Source organism: Taudactylus pleione, unplaced genomic scaffold (assembly GCF_031769625.1).
Source record: "Taudactylus pleione unplaced genomic scaffold, aTauple2 ptg000465l, whole genome shotgun sequence".
NCBI classification, from domain to species: domain Eukaryota; kingdom Metazoa; phylum Chordata; class Amphibia; order Anura; family Myobatrachidae; genus Taudactylus; species Taudactylus pleione.
This window is the reverse complement of record NW_028284867.1, coordinates 1,751,576-1,775,763: the sequence shown is the minus strand read 5'-3', so window position 1 is coordinate 1,775,763 and position 24,188 is coordinate 1,751,576. Positions and strand designations below refer to the sequence as shown.

General features: G+C 45.8%; 1 protein-coding gene across 1 annotated transcript in view; it reads right to left on the bottom strand.

Annotated features, from left to right (window-relative positions):
• Nucleotides 1-324: 324 nt before the first annotated feature.
• Nucleotides 325-24,188, bottom strand: part of CREB3L2 (cAMP responsive element binding protein 3 like 2) — a 60,883-nt gene continuing 37,019 nt past the window's right edge. Inside the window, exons 2-12 of the mRNA XM_088448803.1 lie at nt 20,708-20,924; nt 17,549-17,715; nt 17,129-17,216; nt 16,795-16,982; nt 13,631-13,777; nt 8,814-8,872; nt 8,430-8,498; nt 7,210-7,309; nt 3,536-3,665; nt 3,236-3,449; nt 325-1,875 (exon numbers count right to left, since the gene is read on the bottom strand). Coding sequence (XP_088304929.1) covers nt 1,803-1,875; nt 3,236-3,449; nt 3,536-3,665; nt 7,210-7,309; nt 8,430-8,498; nt 8,814-8,872; nt 13,631-13,777; nt 16,795-16,982; nt 17,129-17,216; nt 17,549-17,715; nt 20,708-20,924 — 1,452 coding nt within the window. The 3' untranslated portion in view covers nt 325-1,802. The remainder of the gene's footprint in view (nt 1,876-3,235; nt 3,450-3,535; nt 3,666-7,209; nt 7,310-8,429; nt 8,499-8,813; nt 8,873-13,630; nt 13,778-16,794; nt 16,983-17,128; nt 17,217-17,548; nt 17,716-20,707; nt 20,925-24,188) is intronic.

Sequence of the window (24,188 nt, the reverse complement as noted above, 5' to 3'; positions counted from 1 at the left end):
ATTCAGAGCGAGCGCTCTGTGCTCTGTCAGAGCGACCGGCTTTGAATCAGAGCCTGTTTGCCTAAGTGATTCCAAACTCATTCCAGGTACCCTCAGGGGGCACATAAGGCACCCCAGGATGTAAAGAGCTACCGAATTGCACCATGCAATAACTATTCACCATCCTGGTGTCAGAGGTCAGCCTCTCTCTCCCCTACTAACAGGGCTCACCGATTACATTGTCACCCCCTCCTACCAACAGCAATTCCCAGCGTCCAGGTGCTTCCCCACCCTCCGACGGTTCCCTCTAATGATAACCACTAAATAATCACTCGCCATCCAGTATGCAGATATTTTTTTTTTATTACTTTTTTTCCATTTTAGGTTTTATAAAAAATATTATACCAAAATAAAGAGAAGCGATAACAAGTGTGGAACAGAAATGTAACCCCTTCAGTGCCAGGTGCGAGATGCGCCCCGTTCTAGCACGAGGCAGGTGAGTAAGATTGAGGCCTGTCCTGAGGGACAACACGCAAACTACTAACAGTCAGGGCAACAAGTGATCAAACGCAACAGAATATTTAATGTCTCATCTGAAACGCAGCCGCTACACCTGTTATAGTCGTTGTTATAACTGATACTTTGTGATGGAGATGTTCTTCTATAGTAGTTCTATAAATGACAAACTCCAGGATTCTCTGCCAGTCACTAGCTTGCAAAGGATCATGGGAGTCAGCGGGAACCTGCGTTCTTTGGTAGAACGATCGTTGCCATCAGTAACGGACCTACTCTGCACCTTGGTAATCAGATGGTACGGGAGGCACAGTGACGGTAATAAGAGGCATCAAATACAGATTACAGTAGCAAATACGACTAATAAATACTATTTACAAAAGCAGGAGGGACAGTTATGTGGCTACGTGGAGGGGAATGGGGCAAAGGAATATTTGTTTTATTAAGAAACATAATTTAATGGACTGTGGTGAGAGAGGATCCCATACAGGAATAATATGAACGTTCTAGAGCCGGGGAGGGATCGGATGATAGGACAGTAATGTCCTATTGTAACTCAGATATAAGGCACTATAGATACAGGGGGCAAGTGGGCTCAGAATGGATCGGGCACCGGGGGATTAGGGCTCATTTAGGCAACCTGTGGGCTACACAGCTGTTGTGGAACTACAAGTCTCAGCAGGACTTGTGACATGTAGTTCCACAATATCTAGCGGGCCGCAAAATTGGCTAAACTTGGATTAAGTGAGTCTTGAAAAACAAATTAGTATAGAAATTCTCCTCCTTCCAGTTGTGGATTAACCGCCGGGGAAGATTTCCCTTTTTTTTAACCTTTTCCCTTCCTGTCTGCTACACATTCCTGGCTCATCTTGAATTGAAAGAGTTAATGTCGTTCTATAAATACGTCCATTTCCTGTCCCAAATTTTCTCCTATTAAGATGCATTATCTGGCGATGGCTGCAGGAGAAGGGCCTTGTAGCCCCCAATTAGGTCACATTTCAATGCCGGTCTTTCTCTCAAGGGGTTAAAGCTCATATATAAGATTAATGTTTCAGTGTCTGTCCCCATTCAAACAGGAAATGTTAGATGGTTCCGCTGCTGGTCATCCGTATAATCCGGGGGACATGTTCCACAGAATCTTCCTCGCTTCTATCACCAGTCATCTGCCAGTATCAGGTTTAGAGTCCCAGCCTCCTCCGCCTGACAAGGGAGGCACAGTCCGAGGGGCGGTCAGTATGGGAACTTGAGGGGTGGCTGCGTCAGTTTGGGAAACAGGGTTTAGGGGGACAGGATGTGGATAAAATATACTATTATGAAGTCGTGTTTACTCTGTCCAGTTCTATTATTTTCATCGTCTCATTTTGTCCAAAATCCGAGCTGAACCTGCGAAAAAATAAAAAAATGATAAGCAATATATACACCAGGTTCATAATGTTATGCAGATGATAAACTAAGAGAAACAAAACTTTCACCACCTCCACTAGAGCACTGAATACTGATCAGCTTTGCCAATCAGCACCTAGATCTTTCCATTACCCCCTCATTCCTGCTGTATGTCACCTCTCTCACTAAGCACTGTGTTACCTGCTTCCCCATCCCTGCTGTACAGCACCTCTCCCACTAAGCACTGTGTTACCTGCTCCCCCATCCCTGCTGTACAGCACCTCTCTCACTAAGCACTGTGTTACGTGCTTCCCCATCCCTGCTGTACAGCATCTCTCCCACTAAGCACTGTCTTACCCGCACCCCCATCCCTGCTGTACAGCCCCTCTCCCACTAAGCACTGTGTTACCTGCTTCCCCCATCCCTGCTGTACAGCACCTCTCCCACTAAGCACTGTGTTACCTGCTCCCCCATCCCTGCTGTACAGCACCTATCCCACTAAGCACTGTGTTACCTGCTTCCCCATCCCTGCTGTACAGCACCTCTCCCACTAAGCACTGTGTTACCCGCACCCCCATCCCTGCTGTACAGCACCTCTCCCACTAAGCACTGTGTTACCTGCTTCCCCATCCCTGCTGTACAGCACCTCTCCCACTAAGCACTGTGTTACCTGCTCCCCCATCCCTGCTGTACAGCACCTCTCCCACTAAGCACTGTGTTACCTGCTTCCCCATCCCTGCTGTACAGCACCTCTCCCACTAAGCACTGTGTTACCTGCACCCCCATCCCTGCTGTACGGCACCTCTCCCGCTAAGCACTGTGTTACCTGCACCCCCATTCCTGCTGTACAGCACCTCTCCCACTAAGCACTGTGTTACCTGCACCCCCATCCCTGCTGTACAGCACCTCTCCCACTAAGCACTGTGTTACCTGCACCCCCATCCCTGTTGTAAGGCACCTCTCCCATTAAGCACTGTGTTACCTGCTCCCCCATCCCTGCTGTACAGCACCTCTCCCACTAAGCACTGTGTTACCTGCACCCCCATCCCTGCTGTACAGCACCTCTCCCTCTAAGCACTGTGTTACCCGCACCCCCATCCCTGCTGTACAGAACCTCTCTCACTAAGCACCTCTCAAAATATCACGTGAAGTCTGCGTAAAATGACGTTTGAGGTCACTGCGCAAAACTGGCTCCTGATTCAGTCCCTACCTGGATATACCGTACCACCTGCATCTCTTATCTCTGCCGTACTGCAATCCCCGAAGTCTCTGAATTCCGCAGTCTCCTCTATGCACCTTTCAATTCTACCCATCTCCTGTCTGATTTCCAATTTCCATCTGTGTCACCAGCTGCCCTCACCTGTGCCGTACTGCACCGTCCCGGCTACTGTCATTAGAAGGCGTGTGCGATTTCTCCTGGGAGCGGCTGAGCTCCTCTAGTACGGCGGCGTGGTGCTGAGAGATCATTTCTGTGCTCCTCTCCCAGATGTCGCGGGTCTCCACGGTGACTGCGGAGCTATGGAGCTCTTCCCACCCATGATGCTCCTCGAAGATCAGGAGATTTCTGGAACGCACTGGGCGAGAACGCAGCTGTCAGTGACTGATCACAAACAGTTTGTAGGGTGCAAGGATTTACCGGTTATACCATCATGTCACTCACCTATCGATGCTGCATAGGATTCTGGCAGTGAATGCTGGCTCTGCTCTTGCACCGCCCTGGTTGCTGATGGGTAGGGGTCAAAAGTCTGTGTGAAGCTACCAAAAATGACTGCAAAGCACAGTACCACCACCTGGGGGAGCACAAGAGGCAAGAGGAGATTAGAGGCGAAATAAAGGATAATTCACCTCTCATGGGGTGAAAAACTGTAGAACATTTAAGGGGGTTCAGTCCAAAACTCAATGGCGTTAAAATGCCAGAAATGGCACACCAAACCGTGCCGATAACTCCCCAAAATAGTGTAAGTTTGTTGGCAGCCCCATAGAGATGATTAAAAAAATACACAAGCTCTGAGCTACCGCAAGTGCGGCATAGGCACTGTGATAGAAGCACTTGTAAAGTGGTTCATAGCAGATACGTTTGTCCTAGGTTTATGGCCTATGTGTTTTAAACCCACCAGGAAAAGTCTGTTCTGCTAAACAGATTAGAGTGTTAGCTTTTGGTAAAAGCCGGATAATGGGTCCTGGGAGTGTGGACGTGAGAGTGAAGGGAGGGCTCCATCCACAAGGCCACATCGGCCCTTTCCGGCTTTCAGCCTGAGAACAGGCTGATTAGTACCTGCAGCTTTGGGAGGCTCATATAAGCTGTATGAGAGTTTAGCTCAGGGTCTCATTTATCTGGGGAGAACAGACAGTGAGGTTTGTTCAGAGACACTGTGATGTATATGTAAGTCCTTGTTATATTCCTATGTTTGTGGTGGGGACAGTAGGCCCTGCCCTTTAAGAGAGAGAGTTATTTGTTTTATTAGTGCCCAGATGGGCTAGGATTTATTTTTTTATGATTTTCATTTATTTTATTACTGCACAATAAAAACTGGCTCCGGCCAGCTTGCACGAAAACCCTGGTCTGGTGTGCACGTTTGCTGGCTGCTGTGTGTAAGGAGGTGTCCAACTACCCCAGGAGAGGGATTTACTTACACACAGGAGCCAGGAAACGTGCACACCAGACCAGGGTTTCCGTGCAAGCTGGCCGGAGACAGTTTTTATTGTGCAGTAATAAAATATATGAAAATCATAAAAAATAAAACCTAGCCCGTCTGTGCACTAACTAAACAAATAACGCCCTCTTTCAAAGGGCATGGCCTACTGCGCTCAACACAAACATAGACACATCCACAGCACTTACGGATAGAGTATGATTTACCGCCGGCCGCAAATCCCAACAGCGGCATCCCGGCAGCACTGAAAATCCCGATCGTCGAAAGGTAAGTACTCACTAACCTTTTCTACCCCCTAACCCGAACCTTTAGGGGTGCCTAACTCTGACCTCCCCCCTAAGTGCCTAACCCCCCCTCTAAGCCCCCATTCCCCGCCGCCTATACCTAAGTCCCCCGTGGGGGGGTGCCAAACCCCTAACCCCCCCTTCCCCTAGCCTAAATATAACCTCTCGTGGGGGTGCCTAACCCTAAGTCCCCCCCGGGATCCCTAAACCTAACCCTTCCCCCCTGCGGCTGTCCGCGCCCATCGCCCGGCTTACCTTTGATCGGTAAGCCTGGTGTCGGGCTCCCGGCGTAGGGAAAATGACAGGCATCTGGATTTCGACGCCTGTCATTTAACCCTTGCCGGGATTGTACAGTTGGGAAGCCGGCGGTCGGGATTCCGTCCATCGGCTTCCCAACTGTTTCCCGTACTTACGTATACATTACAGTGTCTCTGAACAAACCTCACTGTCTGTTCTCCCCAGGTAAATGAGACCCTGAACTAAACCCTCACACAGCTTATATGAGCCTCCCACAGCTCCAGGTACTAATCAGCCTCTTCTAAGGCTGAAAGCTGGAAAGGCCAAAGCGGCCTTGTGGATGGAGCCCTCCCTTCACTTTCACATCCACACCCCCAGGACCCATGATCTGGCTTTTACCAAAAGCAGACACTCTAATCTGTTTAGCAGAGCAGACTTTTCCTGGGGGTTTTAAATGGAATCAGTATGTTTGACCGCCGGTCATGAGCCTGGCGGTCAAATCCCGACGCCGGCAGCCCGATGGAGGAGATCCCGACAGCGGAGGTAAGTTTACTATTCCTAACCCTCTCCCCCCCTGACCCTAACCCTCCTTTAGGGGTGCCTAACCTCCCCCCATAGTGCCTAACCTCCCCCCATTAGTTCCTAAACCTAACCCCCCCTCCCCGCACCCTAACCCTCCCGGGGGGGGTGTCTAGCCCTAACCTTCCCATGCGTCCGCTGGTCTCATAACTACATACCATTGAAAATACATAGGCCAAAAAACTAAACCCAAACATATCTGCCATTAACCACTTAACCAGAGCTTCTATCACAGCACGTACTAGATCGCGGGTACTGCCCGCAGCTGAATCGAACCCGTAAAGAGCAAACCCAAACCAATTTTGTGGGATGAGCCAATATAAGATTATAGGCAATAAATTCACTAATAACCAGTGATGATATGGAGGCACAATTCACTATTGATTTTCATCAACATCCTTCCTTTACTGAGTAGGCGACAGGTCCAGTTACCGTATTTAGCAGGCTAAAGCTGGGTACACACTGTGCCGACGGGCAGATCGGCAGACACAGTGGCCAACCAGGTAAGCTATGCAGACTTACTGATCAGCCACTTGATTTGTGTCCCTTGACATCACATCTGTGCAGGCATTTGAAATTCGAATGCCCGTCCTGTTGAGCCGTTAGTCACATAACCAATATACCTGCAGCACAGCAGATGGCTAACAAAATCATTCACAGACATATCGACGGTACACACCCGCCGATGCTCTTGCAATAAATCAGTCGTCCTATTGAAAGGCTGTTATAATCGCCCAGTGTGTACCCAGCTTTACAATGCTATACAGTATGCCTATCAATATTCAGGTGTTACATCGTAGTTCATCCATCATATCAGGGGTATTCAACATATGCCCCCCAGCTGCGGTGGAACTACACATCCCAGCATGCCCTGCCTCAGTTTTAGCATGCCCTAATAGCAAAATTATGGCAGGGAATGCTGGGATATGTAGTTCCACAGCAGCTGGCATGTTGAATACCCCTGCATCATATTATCCAAGAAAATTAGAATTTTTGGGGATTAACTCTAAGCAAATCTTTATGTCTAAATAGCCTCTTTAATCCATGCCATCTAGTTATGGGGCTCTTTATCACGTATATTTAGAATTACAGGACCAGATTTCCTATTCTGTATGTGCCTCACTGATACATTGGATGGACAATATTCCAGAGAATGCGGCCGATCAAGTCACTGGGTTCATAGAATTGATAGGCGTACAATACCTGGACAGATCTGGTTATATTACATGTAGAACCATCCAGATACATGGGTAAACAATGTAATAGAAACTACAGAGAGGAAAGGACCAGTGTCAATTAATCGAATCAAAAGGTTAGAAATATTTCATTATGCCAAATAGTCATTTCTAATGTACATGTAACAAAGCCCAACTCTCAGGCTAAGCACAATTGTGTACAGGTGGTTTAGTCCAAGGGCCGACTTAGAAAAAGTGGCTCATTCCGCAGTGATGTCACTAGTTCTTAGAGGACCAAAAGGCTAAATTGTTGGCTTAGCTCACAGAATGGCAGCCTCAGCTGTGCATAAGTAACATGTACACTATATATACACACAAGACTGAATTCAGGAGGTATACACTCACCATGAGACAGGTACCGGTTTGAGTACTGGCGACTTTGTATGAGCGGGAAACCTTGCCGGCAACCATTGCCTGGAGACGCTGTAGCTGCTGCAAAAGTGTCCTGTGGATAGAAAAGGTGGAAATGAGGTCCACTCTCCCTGCGTATATACTAATGAAAGGGTTCCGGACTATAGATAGGCAGTAATTAGTTAGACAATGTTTAGATAGACACCAGATGTTAGACAGTTAATAGTTAGACAAGGATAAAAGTTCGACACAGACAAAAGTCAGACACACTAAAGTTAGACATGTAAAAAGTTCGACAGGTACAAAAGGTCGACAGGGTCAAAAGTTCGACATGAAAAAGATCAACACAACACACTTTAGGTTTAGGCACTTACTGGAGGGTTAGGCACTTACCCCCACGGTTAGGCTTAGGCACTTACCCAGACGGTTAAGGTGCCCACACACATAGCGATATTTTACCTGATCTGGCCGATTCCGACGCATTGGAACGACAGATCGTGTAACATATGCCAAAATCGTGAGGAAATCGTGAGTCCCCACTCACGATGCAATGCGCGTCCCCGCAGGTCGCACATCGCATCTTCAGATCTGCCGTGCAGTAGGGCAGCTCTGACAATCTCAAGTCAGGATGCACTGGAGTAATTAGGAGGCAAGGAGGAAATCGTGTACATCGGCTGATCGGGAACACATCGCTATGTGTGTGGGCACCTTCAGGATTAGGCACCAGGAGGGAGGGTTAGGGTGAAGATTAGCGCTAAAAAAACAAAAAAATAATTGTCGACCATTTTCATGTCGAACTTTTGACACTTTGTACGTGTCTGACATTTCTTTGTGTCTAACTATTGACTTTCTAACATCTGGTATCTATCTAGACATTGTCTAACTAATTACTGTCTATCTCTTATGCCACACCCCTAATCAAAGGGAATTACTGGAAGATTTATCATCGACGAGCTAAAAAGTAGCTTCAAAGTCACAAAGTTTTTGCATGCAGCTGTCTAGAGCAAGGTGTCACATTGGTTGTGGCACTCTGACACCTGTGTTGCTAAATAACCCTTCAGGGCTTGCAGGATTCACCGTATGTAATGGCTCCAAACTAACAAAGGAGAAAACGCAGTTTGCAAAGCAGGGAATAACTAAAACGAGTTTATATAATTAGACCTAGAGATGAGGGTTCACGTTACAATAAACAGGACCCTGAATTACTGACTCACCTGTTAGTGGTTTCCAAGACTTCCACCTTTTTTCGCAGGTCGCTGTTTTCGGAGGAACAGTTCTCAACCCTGCAGCAGAAAGACAACGTCTGTGAGGCGGAGAACGGATTTACGCATCAGTCGCCCTCACATCACGCCAGACTGGCAGTAATCAATACCTCAAACAGGGATCTCTATGAACAGTTGTTAGACATAAATGTGAACCATGAATCCCACTTCCCAAAGCTACAGGGACCTGTCTTATTAATCCACCATACTGCCTGCCGATTAAATGTTCCCCTCGTTTGCAAAATATGCCACAGGCAGCAATAAAAGGATAACACTGGACGTTCTTCATGCCAGATTGATTAACGCATGGTTAGACCTGCCTGTGTACATATTTACCTTTTCTCCAGGCTGTCCATATATTCTTTCTTCTTCCTGCGACTTTCCTGGGCAGAGATCTGGAGAGAGAGTTAGGTATTGAGTGATCCCTGTACAGGCGGATTACCCTGTCCTGACGTTACGTAACTTGTTTGCTGGTAAGTACAGGAAGTATTAATCGGTATAACTAACGCCATGCAGAACACTGCTGTACTGTTATGTGACTTATTTAAGGTTTAAAAGATAAAAGTTGAATACAAATGACTGATCCTATCTCGGTCATACTTTATAGAGGTTTCACTTTCAGAGAACTTTAAATTTAAGTGGGTTTGTGAGTGTCCACTCCTGCAACTTCTTTATTATTATTTTTGAATACACACTGACTCTTTATGTTCGTGTGATGTGGACTAAAGGTCAGGTCTGTCTGTAATGTGGACTAAAGATCAGGTCTGTCTGTTTATAATGTGGACTAAAGATCAGGTCTGTCTGTGTGTATGATGTGGACTAAAGATCAGGTCTGTGTGTGTAATGTGGACTAAAGATCAGGTCTGTCTGTGTGTATGATGTGGACTAAAGATCAGGTCTGTCTGTGTGTATGATGTGGACTAAAGATCAGGTCTGTCTGTGTGATGTGGACTAAAGATCAGGTCTGTGTGTGTGTGTGATGTGGACTAAAGATCAGGTCTGTCTGTGTGTGATGTGGACTAAATATCAGGTCTGTCTGTGTGTGATGTGGACTAAAGATCAGGTCTGTCTGTGTGATGTGGACTAAAGATCAGGTCTGTCTGTGTGTATGATGTGGACTAAAGATCAGGTCTGTCCGTGTGTATGATGTGGACTAAAGATCAGGTCTGTCTGTGTGATGTGGACTAAAGATCAGGTCTGTGTGTGTGTGTGATGTGGACTAAAGATCAGGTCTGTCTGTGTGTGATGTGGACTAAATATCAGGTCTGTGTGTGTGTAATGTGGACTAAAGATCAGGTCTGTCTGTGTGTAATGTGGACTAAAGATCAGGTCTGTGTGTGTGTAATGTGGACTAAAGATCAGGTCTGTGTGTGTATGATGTGGACTAAAGATCAGGTCTGTCTGTGTAATGTGGACTAAAGATCAGGTCTGTCTGTGTGTATGATGTGGACTAAAGATCAGGTCTGTGTGTGTAATGTGGACTAAAGATCAGGTCTGTCTGTGTGTATGATGTGGACTAAAGATCAGGTCTGTCTGTGTGTATGATGTGGACTAAAGATCAGGTCTGTCTGTGTGTATGATGTGGACTAAAGATCAGGTCTGTCTGTATGATGTGGACTAAAGATCAGGTCTGTCTGTGTGTGATGTGGACTAAAGATCAGGTCTGTCTGTGTGTGATGTGGACTAAAGATCAGGTCTGTCTGTGTGATGTGGACTAAAGATCAGGTCTGTCCGTGTGTATGATGTGGACTAAAGATCAGGTCTGTCCGTGTGTATGATGTGGACTAAAGATCAGGTCTGTCTGTGTGATGTGGACTAAAGATCAGGTCTGTGTGTGTGTGTGATGTGGACTAAAGATCAGGTCTGTCCGTGTGTATGATGTGGACTAAAGATCAGGTCTGTCCGTGTGTATGATGTGGACTAAAGATCAGGTCTGTCTGTGTGATGTGGACTAAAGATCAGGTCTGTGTGTGTGTGTGATGTGGACTAAAGATCAGGTCTGTCTGTGTGTGATGTGGACTAAAGATCAGGTCTGTGTGTGTGTAATGTGGACTAAAGATCAGGTCTGTGTGTGTGTAATGTGGACTAAAGATCAGGTCTGTCTGTGTGTATGATGTGGACTAAAGATCAGGTCTGTCTGTGTAATGTGGACTAAAGATCAGGTCTGTCTGTGTGTATGATGTGGACTAAAGATCAGGTCTGTGTGTGTAATGTGGACTAAAGATCAGGTCTGTCTGTGTGTATGATGTGGACTAAAGATCAGGTCTGTCTGTGTGTATGATGTGGACTAAAGATCAGGTCTGTCTGTGTGTATGATGTGGACTAAAGATCAGGTCTGTCTGTGTGTGATGTGGACTAAATATCAGGTCTGTCTGTGTGTGATGTGGACTAAAGATCAGGTCTGTGTGTGTAATGTGGACTAAAGATCAGGTCTGTGTGTGTAATGTGGACTACAGATCAGGTCTGTCTGTGTGTGTATGATGTGGACTAAAGATCAGGTCTGTGTGTATGATATGGACTAAAGATCAGGTCTGTCTGTGTGTAATGTGGACTACAGATCAGGTCTGTCTGTGTGTAATGTGGACTAAAGATCAGGTCTGTGTGTGTATGATGTGGACTAAAGATCAGGTCTGTGTGTGTAATGTGGACTACAGATCAGGTCTGTCTGTGTGTGTATGATGTGGACTAAAGATCAGGTCGGTGTGTATGATGTGGACTAAAGATCAGGTCTGTGTGTGTATATGATGTGGACTAAAGATCAGGTCTGTGTGTGTGTATGATGTGGACTAAAGATCAGGTCTGTGTGTGTGTATGATGTGGACTAAAGATCAGGTCTGTGTGTGCATGACGTGGACTAAAGATCAGGTCGGTGTGTATGATGTGGACTAAAGATCAGGTCTGTGTGTGTGTATGATGTGGACTAAAGATCAGGTCTGTGTGTGTGTATGATGTGGACTAAAGATCAGGTCGGTGTGTATGATGTGGACTAAAGATCAGGTCTGTGTGTGTGTGTGTGTGTGTGTGTGTATGATGTGGACTAAAGATCAGGTCGGTGTGTATGATGTGGACTAAAGATCAGGTCTGTGTGTGTGTATGATGTGGACTAAAGATCAGGTCTGTGTGTGCATGACGTGGACTAAAGATCAGGTCGGTGTGTATGATGTGGACTAAAGATCAGGTCTGTGTGTGTGTATGATGTGGACTAAAGATCAGGTCTGTCTGTGTATGATATGGACTAAAGATCAGGTCTGTCTGTGTGTAATGTGGACTACAGATCAGGTCTGTCTGTGTGTAATGTGGACTAAAGATCAGGTCTGTGTGTGTATGATGTGGACTAAAGATCAGGTCTGTGTGTGTAATGTGGACTACAGATCAGGTCTGTCTGTGTGTGTATGATGTGGACTAAAGATCAGGTCGGTGTGTATGATGTGGACTAAAGATCAGGTCTGTGTGTGTATATGATGTGGACTCAAGATCAGGTCTGTGTGTGTGTATGATGTGGACTAAAGATCAGGTTTGTCTGTGTGTATGATGTGGACTAAAGATCAGGTCTGTCTGTGTGTATGATGTGGACTAAAGATCAGGTCTGTGTGTGCATGACGTGGACTAAAGATCAGGTCGGTGTGTATGATGTGGACTAAAGATCAGGTCTGTGTGTGTGTATGATGTGGACTAAAGATCAGGTCTGTGTGTGTGTATGATGTGGACTAAAGATCAGGTCGGTGTGTATGATGTGGACTAAAGATCAGGTCTGTGTGTGTGTGTGTGTGTGTGTGTATGATGTGGACTAAAGATCAGGTCGGTGTGTATGATGTGGACTAAAGATCAGGTCTGTGTGTGTGTATGATGTGGACTAAAGATCAGGTCTGTGTGTGTGTATGATGTGGACTAAAGATCAGGTCTGTGTGTGCATGACGTGGACTAAAGATCAGGTCGGTGTGTATGATGTGGACTAAAGATCAGGTCTGTGTGTGTGTATGATGTGGACTAAAGATCAGGTCTGTGTGTGTGTATGATGTGGACTAAAGATCAGGTCTGTCTGTGTGTATGATGTGGACTAAAGATCAGGTCTGTGTGTGTGTATGATGTGGACTAAAGATCAGGTCTGTGTGTGCATGACGTGGACTAAAGATCAGGTCGGTGTGTATGATGTGGACTAAAGATCAGGTCTGTGTGTGTGTATGATGTGGACTAAAGATCAGGTCTGTGTGTGTGTATGATGTGGACTAAAGATCAGGTCGGTGTGTATGATGTGGACTAAAGATCAGGTCGGTGTGTGTGTGTGTGTGTGTATGATGTGGACTAAAGATCAGGTCGGTGTGTATGATGTGGACTAAAGATCAGGTCTGTGTGTGTGTATGATGTGGACTAAAGATCAGGTCTGTGTGTGTGTATGATGTGGACTAAAGATCAGTTCTGTCTGTGTGTATGATGTGGACTAAAGATCAGGTCTGTGTGTGTGTATGATGTGGACTAAAGATCAGGTCTGTGTGTGCATGATGTGGACTAAAGATCAGGTCGGTGTGTATGATGTGGACTAAAGATCAGGTCTGTGTGTGCATGATGTGGACTAAAGATCAGGTCGGTGTGTATGATGTGGACTAAAGATCAGGTCTGTGTGTGCATGATGTGGACTAAAGATCAGGTCGGTGTGTATGATGTGGACTAAAGATCAGGTCTGTGTGTGTGTATGATGTGGACTAAAGATCAGGTCTGTGTGTGTGTATGATGTGGACTAAAGATCAGGTCTGTGTGTGTGTATGATGTGGACTAAAGATCAGGTCGGTGTGTATGATGTGGACTAAAGATCAGGTCTGTGTGTGTGTATGATGTGGACTAAAGATCAGGTCTGTGTGTGCATGATGTGGACTAAAGATCAGGTCGGTGTGTATGATGTGGACTAAAGATCAGGTCTGTCTGTGTGTATGATGTGGACTAAAGATCAGGTCGGTGTGTATGATGTGGACTAAAGATCAGGTCTGTCTGTGTGTATGATGTGGACTAAAGATCAGGTCTGTGTGTATGATGTGGACTAAAGATCAGGTCTGTGTGTATGATGTGGACTAAAGATCAGGTCGGTGTGTATGATGTGGACTAAAGACATCTATACGAGGTCCCAGAAAAGGACAGACCAAGGGTCATCAGCTCCGCACCTTGTTTTTGATCTTCCTGCGAATCTTCTTAAGCGCCTTCTCTTCAGCTTTAGTGAGGGGCAGCTTAGTGGGGATGGGGTATCCTTCAGCTACCAGCGTTCTTTTCTCTTCATCGGTCAGGATCAGGGGCCCAGTCCCTTGCAGTTTCTGCAGAGGATTAGATATAAGAAAAACATGTCAGGAGCACAAATTACCAAAAAGGCATCACCACAGCAAGCGGAGGCCTACTGCTTCAACAAAGACAGAAAGTCTAAAGCCTGGCACACACTAGACGACTTGCAAACGATGCAACGTCGTCAACGATTTCCCCTGAACTCCCGGATAAACGATCTAGTGCATACACACTGTGCAATGTAACAAACAACCAAACTATATATCTTGCATTGTTTGGTGGTTAGATCATTAACTATATAATGTATCATATTGCCTAGTCATTCTGTAGAGCGTACACACTGCACGATCTGAGGGGAATCGTTAACGATATTGACAGATCTTCCTGCATGTAGAGAAGATCTGAAAATGCGACAGACGACACCATGGGACCGCTCATAGTGCATACACTCTGGACGATTTGATGTTCGGATGCGTCGGAAAACAACTGTACGTACAATACATTCAGTTTTGTTAAGCTCATGTTACTTTGTTATGTAGATAAATATACAAGTAACTCCTATAGAAGAGTTTCATTCAAAAAATAAATAAAAAGAGAGATTAGGTGCAATACCTACACACTGCCTGTAGGTGGCAGCGTTTGCTCTTTTTAGCCAAGCATCTCCTGTTACACAGACGCAACATATTGCATACACACAGGGCTACTTTCTAAACAATTAAAAACATATGAAGTCACGGACAGCAGTGTTTATCCAATGTGAAAGCGTTTATATATACAGCTATGTACACCACTACATACACTGACAGAGCACCACGCATTAACACTGAAACTGTGCAGGGGAAAGCGTGGCCCGGCTGCCCGTGGAAGTGTGAGTCAGTGTAATTGATGAATAGGACTATTGTGGCCAAGATGAAGTAATGGTTATACTATATGCTGCACAATGACTCACACAAGGTCCATTAGATGTTGTACAACACACTGAAAATCATCTTCCAGTCTGCGAGGGGTCCCCACCAAAGAACAGGGGTATTTAACAGCGGCCCTCCAGCTGTTGCGGAACTACACATCCCAGCATGCCGTGCCACAGTTTTGCTATCTGGGCGTGCTGGAATGTGTAGTTCCACAGCAGCTGGAGGGGTGCAGGTTGACTACTCCTGCCCTAGAACAGTCTATAGCCGGGAGAAGGATCTACTGTATTCTAGCTGTAGAAAGAGGAGTTGACAACGTGGTACAAGTACTACATCAGTGCTGTAACCAATAGCAACCAGACATAGTGTGAGCTATAATAATGAGAGCACACATCCCATATTGGTTGCTACGTGTTACAGCACATTTCTGCTACTAGCACAGTGATATTATAAAAAAGGGGGTTTTCCACTGAAGCCTGTATTAAATCCCCTCTTCCCAATAATAGTACATTGGCGTTGTTACCTTCGCCATGCCCTCTATTTAGGCCAAGCAACTATAGCTGGACGACCTCCACCCATTAGCTTTGGTGCTTGTTGCATCTCTACGCAACAGCAGCTCCAACTACCTGGAATCTGATTAGTTGCTATGGGCAACATCACTTCTAAATAGAACTCCCATCTTAGTAAATGTACCCCAAGGTATCAATTAATCAGCTTCTGTCATTTTTCAAGCACAGCCTGTAAGAGGACAGTTCCAAGCTGATTGGTTGGTACTTTCTCTCCACGGTTTGATTCATCTCCCCCATAGAGTTCCACCAAAATTACGAAGCGCTGTATAGAAAGAATATTGGTCATTCACTTCTATCCCTGCTCTATTGGAGCTTACAGTCTAATTTCCCTAACAAGCACAACATATTATTATTATTATTATTATCCTTTATTTATATGGCGCCACAAGGGTTCCGCAGCGCCTTACATAGTACAGAAACATAGTACATAAACAGTTGAACAGAACAAGAAAACAGTGTCATACAGTTTAAGACACTACAAGACAAGTACATGGTATATAAACACTGCTGCAACAGAAGCAGGATGGCAAAAGTCACGGGTTAGGTGCTTTGAGTATAGAGCAGATAATATAAGTAAAGAAAGGATAAGCACAAGAGGATAGAGGGCCCTGCTCGTGAGAGCTTACATTCTAAAGGGGATGGGCAGACAGACAGGGGTGACACAGATGGGGTAGACAGTGAGCGTGGGACAGAGGGTTAGGATGACAGATGGCTGGATTCCTATTTTACAGTATGTGTGGAAGTCATTTGAATTAAGATTTACGCCACTGACATTCTACTTTAAGAGGCAGTTTCTGTAGGTGTTTGTGGAAAGCCATGGCTGTTATATCAGTTTACGTGAAGTCTGACGGGTGGCAGAAGCCACTTCATGTGGGGCTATTTAGAGAGTGTGGTTAACGTGTGAACCAGCAGTCTCAGGTAAATGTCGAAATTGGTGAAAGCAGTTATTGTAAAGAGATGTTCAGATGTAAAATAATAAGTTGTGATCAAGTGTGAATTCTATAAGGCACATTTATTGATTTGGAGGGTGATGGGAGACATGTGAGGTTTGCAGGATATATATTCCATAGTAAATCCGCTGTATGTGTGAGGGGCCTGGATTTGGTGATATGTCACCAGATAATAAAAGCAGAAGGATGGAGAAGTAGATATAGTTGTAGGTGTGTAAAAGTTTTTTATAGTGACACAATGAGGCTGTAATTGTCAATTTTTGATGAAAAGAAAGCTCATTAGTTTTTAGAGGAGGTGAGTGACTCAATAGGGCGGCAGAGTGCCAGAGAGGGGAGATGCAGGGAGAGTTAGGGATGTTATATCCTTAGAGAAAATACAAAGGAAAGAGTTGATAAAAAGAAATGTGTAGTACATGGTGAGTTTTAGGTTTGTTATTTTTAGTCAAATTTTTGACATATGAAGAACATACAAACTCAGGAATTGAAGTCAGGACCCCAAGTGCTGTGAGATGCAATACTAACCACCGGCTATACATGCATGATGGGACCCTGCTATACAGAAAGAACCCAATGACAGGACAACAGTAGGCAGCGAGCGACCTTGACTACAAAAACACAAACTTACATGCGGAGCCGTCAGCAGGGGAGAGTTAGACAGAGCAGAGGGGCTGCGAGCGGCCATTTTGTTTCCAGACTGTGACTGGACGGGGCTGGAGGGTGGAAGGGACCGGCTGGGGCTCTGTCCTCCCTCAGAGTCGCTCCCATGGCTGCTGGGGGGAGTAGGGGGCAGTTGCAGACTATCAGACGAGGGAGCTGGACGAGGAGACAAGAGCAAAATGGTTACCAAGACATAAAAAACAAAAAAAACACAACTACAGCCACCATTTACTCATAAGCACCCAAGCACAACCACGGCTCGCATCGCCTTGTGGAATACAGGTGCTGGGGGAGGAACCCACCTTCTTTAGGACACAAGTTCAGGAACTGATCCACCTCATGGGGCTCCAGCTTGATTTGCGGCAAGGACTTTAGGGTCAGAGGCTTAAGCTGGAAGTAAACAAAAGAACTCATTATAAAGGACCTGACTTGTCGGTGAATTAGTTTAGTTTACTTTCTCATTGGCAGATTTGTGCGCCATTTACATGCACGGATTTACGAAGCCGCCCTCAGAACGGTGACAATACTGAACAGCGGAAAAAAATAGGAAGGAAATCTCCATATTTTTCACTCTTTTAGGTTTACAATTATTTTTTTTATGGCATTTTAGGCAGTACCATCGTTTCATCCGTTTGCCATCATGAAGAGCAGAAAGTAGCAAGAGGTGCGAGAATATTGCACCTTACTAGGTGCCAGGAACATATATATGAGGTGACTCTTACCTGTTCCGGCTCTGGCAGTGCTTCCACCTCAAGTGGCGCGGTTACCATGCTGGCTGTCAAGGTAACAGAAGGGGCAAGGCCCGGGGTCTCCTCAATAGGGACTTCTATCTTAATTTTGGTTGGCGTGAGCTGCCCTCCCAGACACCAGTCATCACCTGCGAGATCCCCTGTGGAGGGAAAGGTATAAGATTAGAAAGGAGGGAAGGAGGGTTCGCATTGTTATTTCACAGTAGAGATTTATATGGGACAAGGATACAGGTCACAGACTACAGTCTACAGCCTGCAGTGCATAGAGTGCACCCATTGTCTTCACACCGTGAGGGCAGCCATTTTGGGGTAGAACCAATACTCGTAAGGCTGCAGCACGTAAACATGATAAACGTCCCTGGATACATAGGGTCCGCAGAATAAATACTCCTGACATATTACCGAATTGATGCAGTTTGCACAAGCAGAAGGGAAGTCATTTTCTCCTGCGCACCTCGCTTCCTAGCAGGGACAGTGCTAGGAATGTGGGGAATGCAAATATTTCTGTGGAGTAATAAGCTCACAGCGTGGAGTATTGTTATTGTAAGGAAAATATTTAGTGGTTATATGACAGGTAATATAATCACAGAGCAGGAGGAGGGGGAGATGGCTCCTGTTTATATCAGTTTGTGAATCTTGTGACCCTCCTCCGGTCTGCGAGAGCCACAGAGCTGCTAGGGCCACAGTGCTGCTAGAGCCACAGTGCTGCTAGGGCCACAGTGCTGCTAGGGCCACAGTGCTGCTAGGGATACAGAGCTGCTAGGGATACAGAGCTGCTAGGGACACAGAGCTGCTAGGGACACAGAGCTGCTAGGGACACAGAGCTGCTAGGGACACAGAGCTGCTAGGGACACAGAGCTGCTAGGGCCACAGAGGAATATGATTTCAGAGTTGCTGCTGAGAATTGCACCAAACAAAAAAATAAGTGGTATTGTGGGCATGAGCATAATGTCGATGTGGTCTAAGGGCCTGATTCAGACCCGCTTGCTAGGAAGCGTTTGCACTCAGCCAGCCGATTTTTGCGTTCTGAGCATGCGTACGCAACGCAGTGCGCGAACCAGTGCCAGCGATCTGGAAGCGTTCGCTCACCGTGCATAGACAGCCCGGCTGAATGAGTGACATGAGAAGCCGTTTGTGGGTGGTGATAGGGGCTGGCCGCTAAAAACGGGGGTGTGGAGGTGCAAACGCAGGCATGCCTGAGCGTCTCAACACTGTTTTAGGGGCGTGCATAATTAAAAGGCATCGTCATAGTACACGTCACTTGGCTGAATTTTACCCTGAAACGCTCGCAGTGCTTGCAGTAGGGTATGGTCAACCACAAGTGCTGCGTATGCATCCGATGGTATTCGATGTTACCGATGGTTGCATACACTTCCTGGAGATGACGTGCGCAAGTGGGCGTCTTAAAACAGGCTAGTGGGCATCTGCATACACAAAGCAATCGCACGCCAAGACATAGTGGGCATGCTAATGCCTTGCCGTGCGATCGCCTGCCTTGCCGAATCTACATACGCATCTAGCGAGCGAACACATCTAGCGAGCGGGTCTGAATCAGGCCCTAAATGTCCGCACTGACATAGTGAATGTTGACAATGGGATTTTAAAAGTAAACTTAATCCTAACCGGAATTGCAGCCTTATCCTCATTTAGCCCTAACCCTAATGTAACTAGCCCTAAAACCAGTTATAGTGAAATAACCAATGGCGACACTTCTGGATGACCTATACAATGCGACAGGCCTACATTAGTACACGACAGAGCACCAGGGACCTGTTAGCCACCCAGCGAGGAGGGAATAACACAAGTCTGACGTCAGCACCTTTAGGCTTCCAGGTCCTTTCTGTGTATTTAGACTTTAACCCCTGCCTGGACCTTGAGTGCTCGGCTGTCTAATGATCTCAGCGTAGGAGGAGAAGCAGGAACGTTATTCCTGTATAAATACATTACACACCCATGGAAGATTCAATTGTTTTGTGATGAAAATGTCACATTGTCCAAACACTACCTGGCCAGTTACACCAGTCCCTGTCTGGCGGGGGCATCATTGCTATAATTTTACAGTGGTTACCAGAGAGACTAGGCTGAATGCTTTTTCGATTTTTAAACGCTCATCTGCCTCAAATATTCAGTGTTAAAGTCCAGTAACCAAGGGGTCGATTCAATTACCTGCAAAGTGTGGGTGGGACGTGCCGCATTGCGGAGCTGCGTGGATATTTGCCATATACGATAAAACCCTGCATAGAGATTTTTTTATGTGCACCTCTATGGGAGAACACAAAAACTGGCAATGTCGGATTCACAATTCGTGGGTAACTGAATCGACCCCTAAAAATAAAGAGTAAAGTATGGCATCTTAAAGGGGCAAAATGAAAAAAAAAAAGAGCAATAGTATTGTGCAGGCCAAAAAAAGGGACCAGTTACAGAGACAAACCACTTCACCTCCTCCCCCTAAAATCCTCCAACGCCTCCTTCCCCTTTTGCCATTACAAGAAATGTTGAAAACTTTTAGTGTGTGTGACTGGCAGCCATATTTCTATACCTCCAGAGAGATTATGAAAAGGAGATAATTTGTACAAGGGCAGCTAAGAAAAACGATGCACACTGAAAAAAAATAAATTAATGCTATTAAAATTAAAAAAACAAAAAACCTTTGGCTGTGGCTCTAAAAACATGGTAGCTATAAGGCGGTCAGGTCAGCCAGATCTGTTTCCTACACAAAACAGAGGCAGCCATGCTGGCAACTAACTAGAATCCAATCAATTCACAGAGGTGCTGGTGGAGGCAGCCATTTTGTGGCCTGAAGATGCAGCCTATCAGCTCTCTGGGAACATGTGACATCACGACCAGCATTAATGAGGCTGGCTTCCCACTGAGTCCATAGGCTGCATTGTTATGAGTGTTGGTGTAGGCCACACAATGACTTCCTGCGCTGTGCTAGCGACAGGGGCTCTTTACAACTAGACACACATGAAACACACTTACTGCAGATAGCTCGGCAGCATGCACTGCATCTAGTTCCAAACAGCTGACAAGCAAACGTACATTCAGTGTTGGTGAAATCACATGTATGTCATAGACACGTTACATGCACACTTTTCTATAGATCCCATATACATTACCCACTCATCGTACCATCGCTAAAGTTGTCGTCAGAAGAGCCATGGGTGAAGGGGGACTGAGGGCGAGAATCCCCACACAGGGAGTAGCTGTGTTCTGCCTTGATCATGGGGGAGGGAGAGCCCGGATTCTCCACTTCCATCATTTCGTACTTCTCCGTCAGGAACGGGTCCCCGATGAGCTGTCCCAGGGCGTCCAATAGGGCAGTGTCGTCGAGGAGTTCGGAGAAGGGCTGTGGAGAAAACGGAAGGGAGTCAGTCCCATTTCCAGAGATGGCAAGGTGCAGCGAGCAACCATATTAGTGCAGAGTGCATTGTACAGTTCACAAAATCTGAACCATAGATGACAATTACGTTGCCTTTCCCAGCACCACGGCCGGACTTCGACTCTGTGTTCATCCCAATTTTTTCCCCCCTGATTAAACTGCATAAAGAAATGACATAAACCTATTGTATTCATTCATCCAGGCACCCATGACACTCAGGATACCAGGTTTAAATCATCTAGAGGCAGAGCAGACAGGTAAACATTGGGAATATAAATACCACCCCGCCTTCACTACTGCTAATACTATTCAGCAGAGCCGTAACGAGACTTTTTGGTGCCCTGTGACAGAAAGAACATTGGCGCCCCCCTCATTTTTCAAAGGGACATAATGCACCTAAAAAAGGGCCATGGCTTCATGGGGAAGGGCCAGGGAAGAGATAGGGGAGGCCAGGAGATGCTGGGGATGAAATAAGAGGAAGCTACAAGTGAGAATGATAATAAACAGAAATTTGACAGCCCCAAACAGCGCCCCCTGACCTGTGGTGCCCTGTGCCATGGCACCGGCCGCACTACCCTAGCTACGGCCCTGCTATTCAGTATGTGTGCAAAACAGACAATACAGATATAGTATCTATGATCTGAAAAGGGAAAAAAAAAACACCTTTTCCCACAATGCCCCTAGCAGAGCTCCTCACATTGTCTGCAGGAGAAGGATCTTGGTGGTTGTCAGTACAACATTATTACCAAACACCAGCAAATATTTACCTATTATCCCCCATTTTTATTGTTCTCAGAAATACCTGGAATATAGAATTCCACATAAGCTACGTGGTCTCTTGTTTTTAAAATATTATCCCCATGTACTTTATTATAATTAGGGGTGTGCACCGGCCACTTTTCGTGTTTTGTGTTTTGGTTTTGGATCTGGATCTTTCTTCGTGTTTTGGATCTGGATTGGTTTTGCCAAAACCACCCTTCCGTGTTTTGGGTTCTGGGTTTTGTGTTTTGGATCTGTATTTTTTTGAAAAAAAGCATAAAAACAGCTAAAATCACAGAATTTGTAGGTTTTTCTGCTCCTATGCTATTATTAACCTCAATAACCTTAATTTCCACTCATTTCCAGTCTATTCTGAATACCTCACAATAGTGTTTTTATGTCCAAAAGGTTGCACCGAGGTAGCTGGATGACTATGCTAAGCGACACGAGTGGGCGGCACAAACACGTGACCCATCTAGGCGTGAAACTGCAGTGGCAGACAGGATGGCATTGAAAAACTAGGCCCCAAACTGTACATAATGCAAAGAAAAAAAAGAGGTGCAAGATGGAATTGTCCTTGGGCCCTCCCACCCACCCTTATGTTGTATAAACAGGACATGCACACTTTAACAAACCAATCATTTCAGCGCCAGGGTCTGCCACACAACTGTGGCTGAAATGATTGGTTCGTTTGGGCCCCCACAAAACAAGCTGGCAATTAATCTGTCCCTGCACAAACTGGCTCTACGGAGGCAAGAAGTCGTCCTCATCCTCCTCATCCACAGATTCCTCACCCTCTTCAGTGTTATGTACATCCTCATCCTCACAGAGTATTAATTCGTCCCTGCTGGAACCACAGGTCCCTCTGTACGTTCTGGAGGCTGGTCTCCCTGGAAGAGTTGATCATTCATTTTATGAACATCATCTTCTCCACATTTTGTGGAAGCAACCTCCTACGCCTTTCGCTAACAAGGTTCCCGGCTGCACTAAACACTCTTTCGGAGTACACACTGGAGGGGGGGCAACTCAGGTAAAATAGAGCCAGTTTGTACAGGGACCTCCAAATTGCTTCTTTTTCCTGCCAGTACAGGTACGGACTGTCTGACATGCCTACTTGGATGCTGTCACCGATGTAATCCTTTAACAGACAGACGCACGCTTGTCGCTGCTGCTTTGAGGATTCAAGTGCGGCTACAGCCCACACAATTCACAAAGACAGAAAAAAAAAAAGAATATTTTTATTGTTTGTGGAGCACACTTTGAGGGTGTCACCACCCTTTAACAGACAGACGCACGCTTGTCGCTGCTGCTTTAAGGATGCAGGTGCAGCTACAGCCCACACATTTCACAAAGACCGAAAAAAAAGGAACAATATTTTAATTGTTTGTGTAGCACACTTTGAGGGTGTCACCACCCTTTAACAGACAGACGCACGCTTGTCGCTGCTGCTTTAAGGATGCAGGTGCGGCTACAGCCCACACAATTCACAAAGACAGAAAAAAGAAGAATATTTTTATTGTTTGTGTAGCACACTTTGAGGGTGTCACCACCCTTTAACAGACAGACGCACGCTTGTCGCTGCTGCTTTGAGGATGCAAGTGCGGCTACATCGCACACAAGTCACAAACACATAAAAAAAATAGTTTTTTATTTTTTGGAGCACTTTGAGAGTTACACCACCCTTTAACAGACAGACGCACGCTTGTCGCTGCTGCTTTAAGGATGCAGGTGCGGCTACAGCCCACACATTTCACAAAGACCGAAAAAAAAAGAACAATATTTTAATTGTTTGTGTAGCACACTTTGAGGGTGTCACCACCCTTTAACAGACAGACGCACGCTTGTCGCTGCTGCTTTGAGGATGCAGGTGGAATCTAGACGGGATTTGGAACCGAGGACACACTACCTCCATCAATTGTCTAAATCCCACTGCACTAATGTCGGATACCGGACGCACGTCTAACACCAACATAGCAGTCAAGGCCTCAGTTATACGTTTTGCTTCAGGATGACTGCTGTCGTACTTCATCCTCATCGCTAGGCACTGTTGGAGGGTCAATTGTTTAGTAAAAGTAGTGATGTTCCTACTTCCTCTCTGGGATGATGAACAACTCCCAGCAGCAGCAACAGCACTAGTAGGAAGTGGTTCTTGATCTTTCCCTATTTTATTTTTATCAGAGAAAGTTTGGTCCTCCATTTATGTTATATTGATATATATACGTGCGGCTAAAGCGCACACAAACACAGAAAATATTTTTTTATTTTTGCTGGAGAGTAGTGCACTTTGTGGGTTACACCACCCTTTAAGAAATGAGCCAGCCGGCTCTTTACTTATGGGACACAGGCGCACGCTTGGCGCTGCTCCTTTGTTGATGCACGTGCAGCCACAGTGCACACAAGTCACAAACACAGAAAATATATATTTTTTTGGTTTGGAGTGTACTTTGGGGGTTACAGAACCCTTTAACGGTC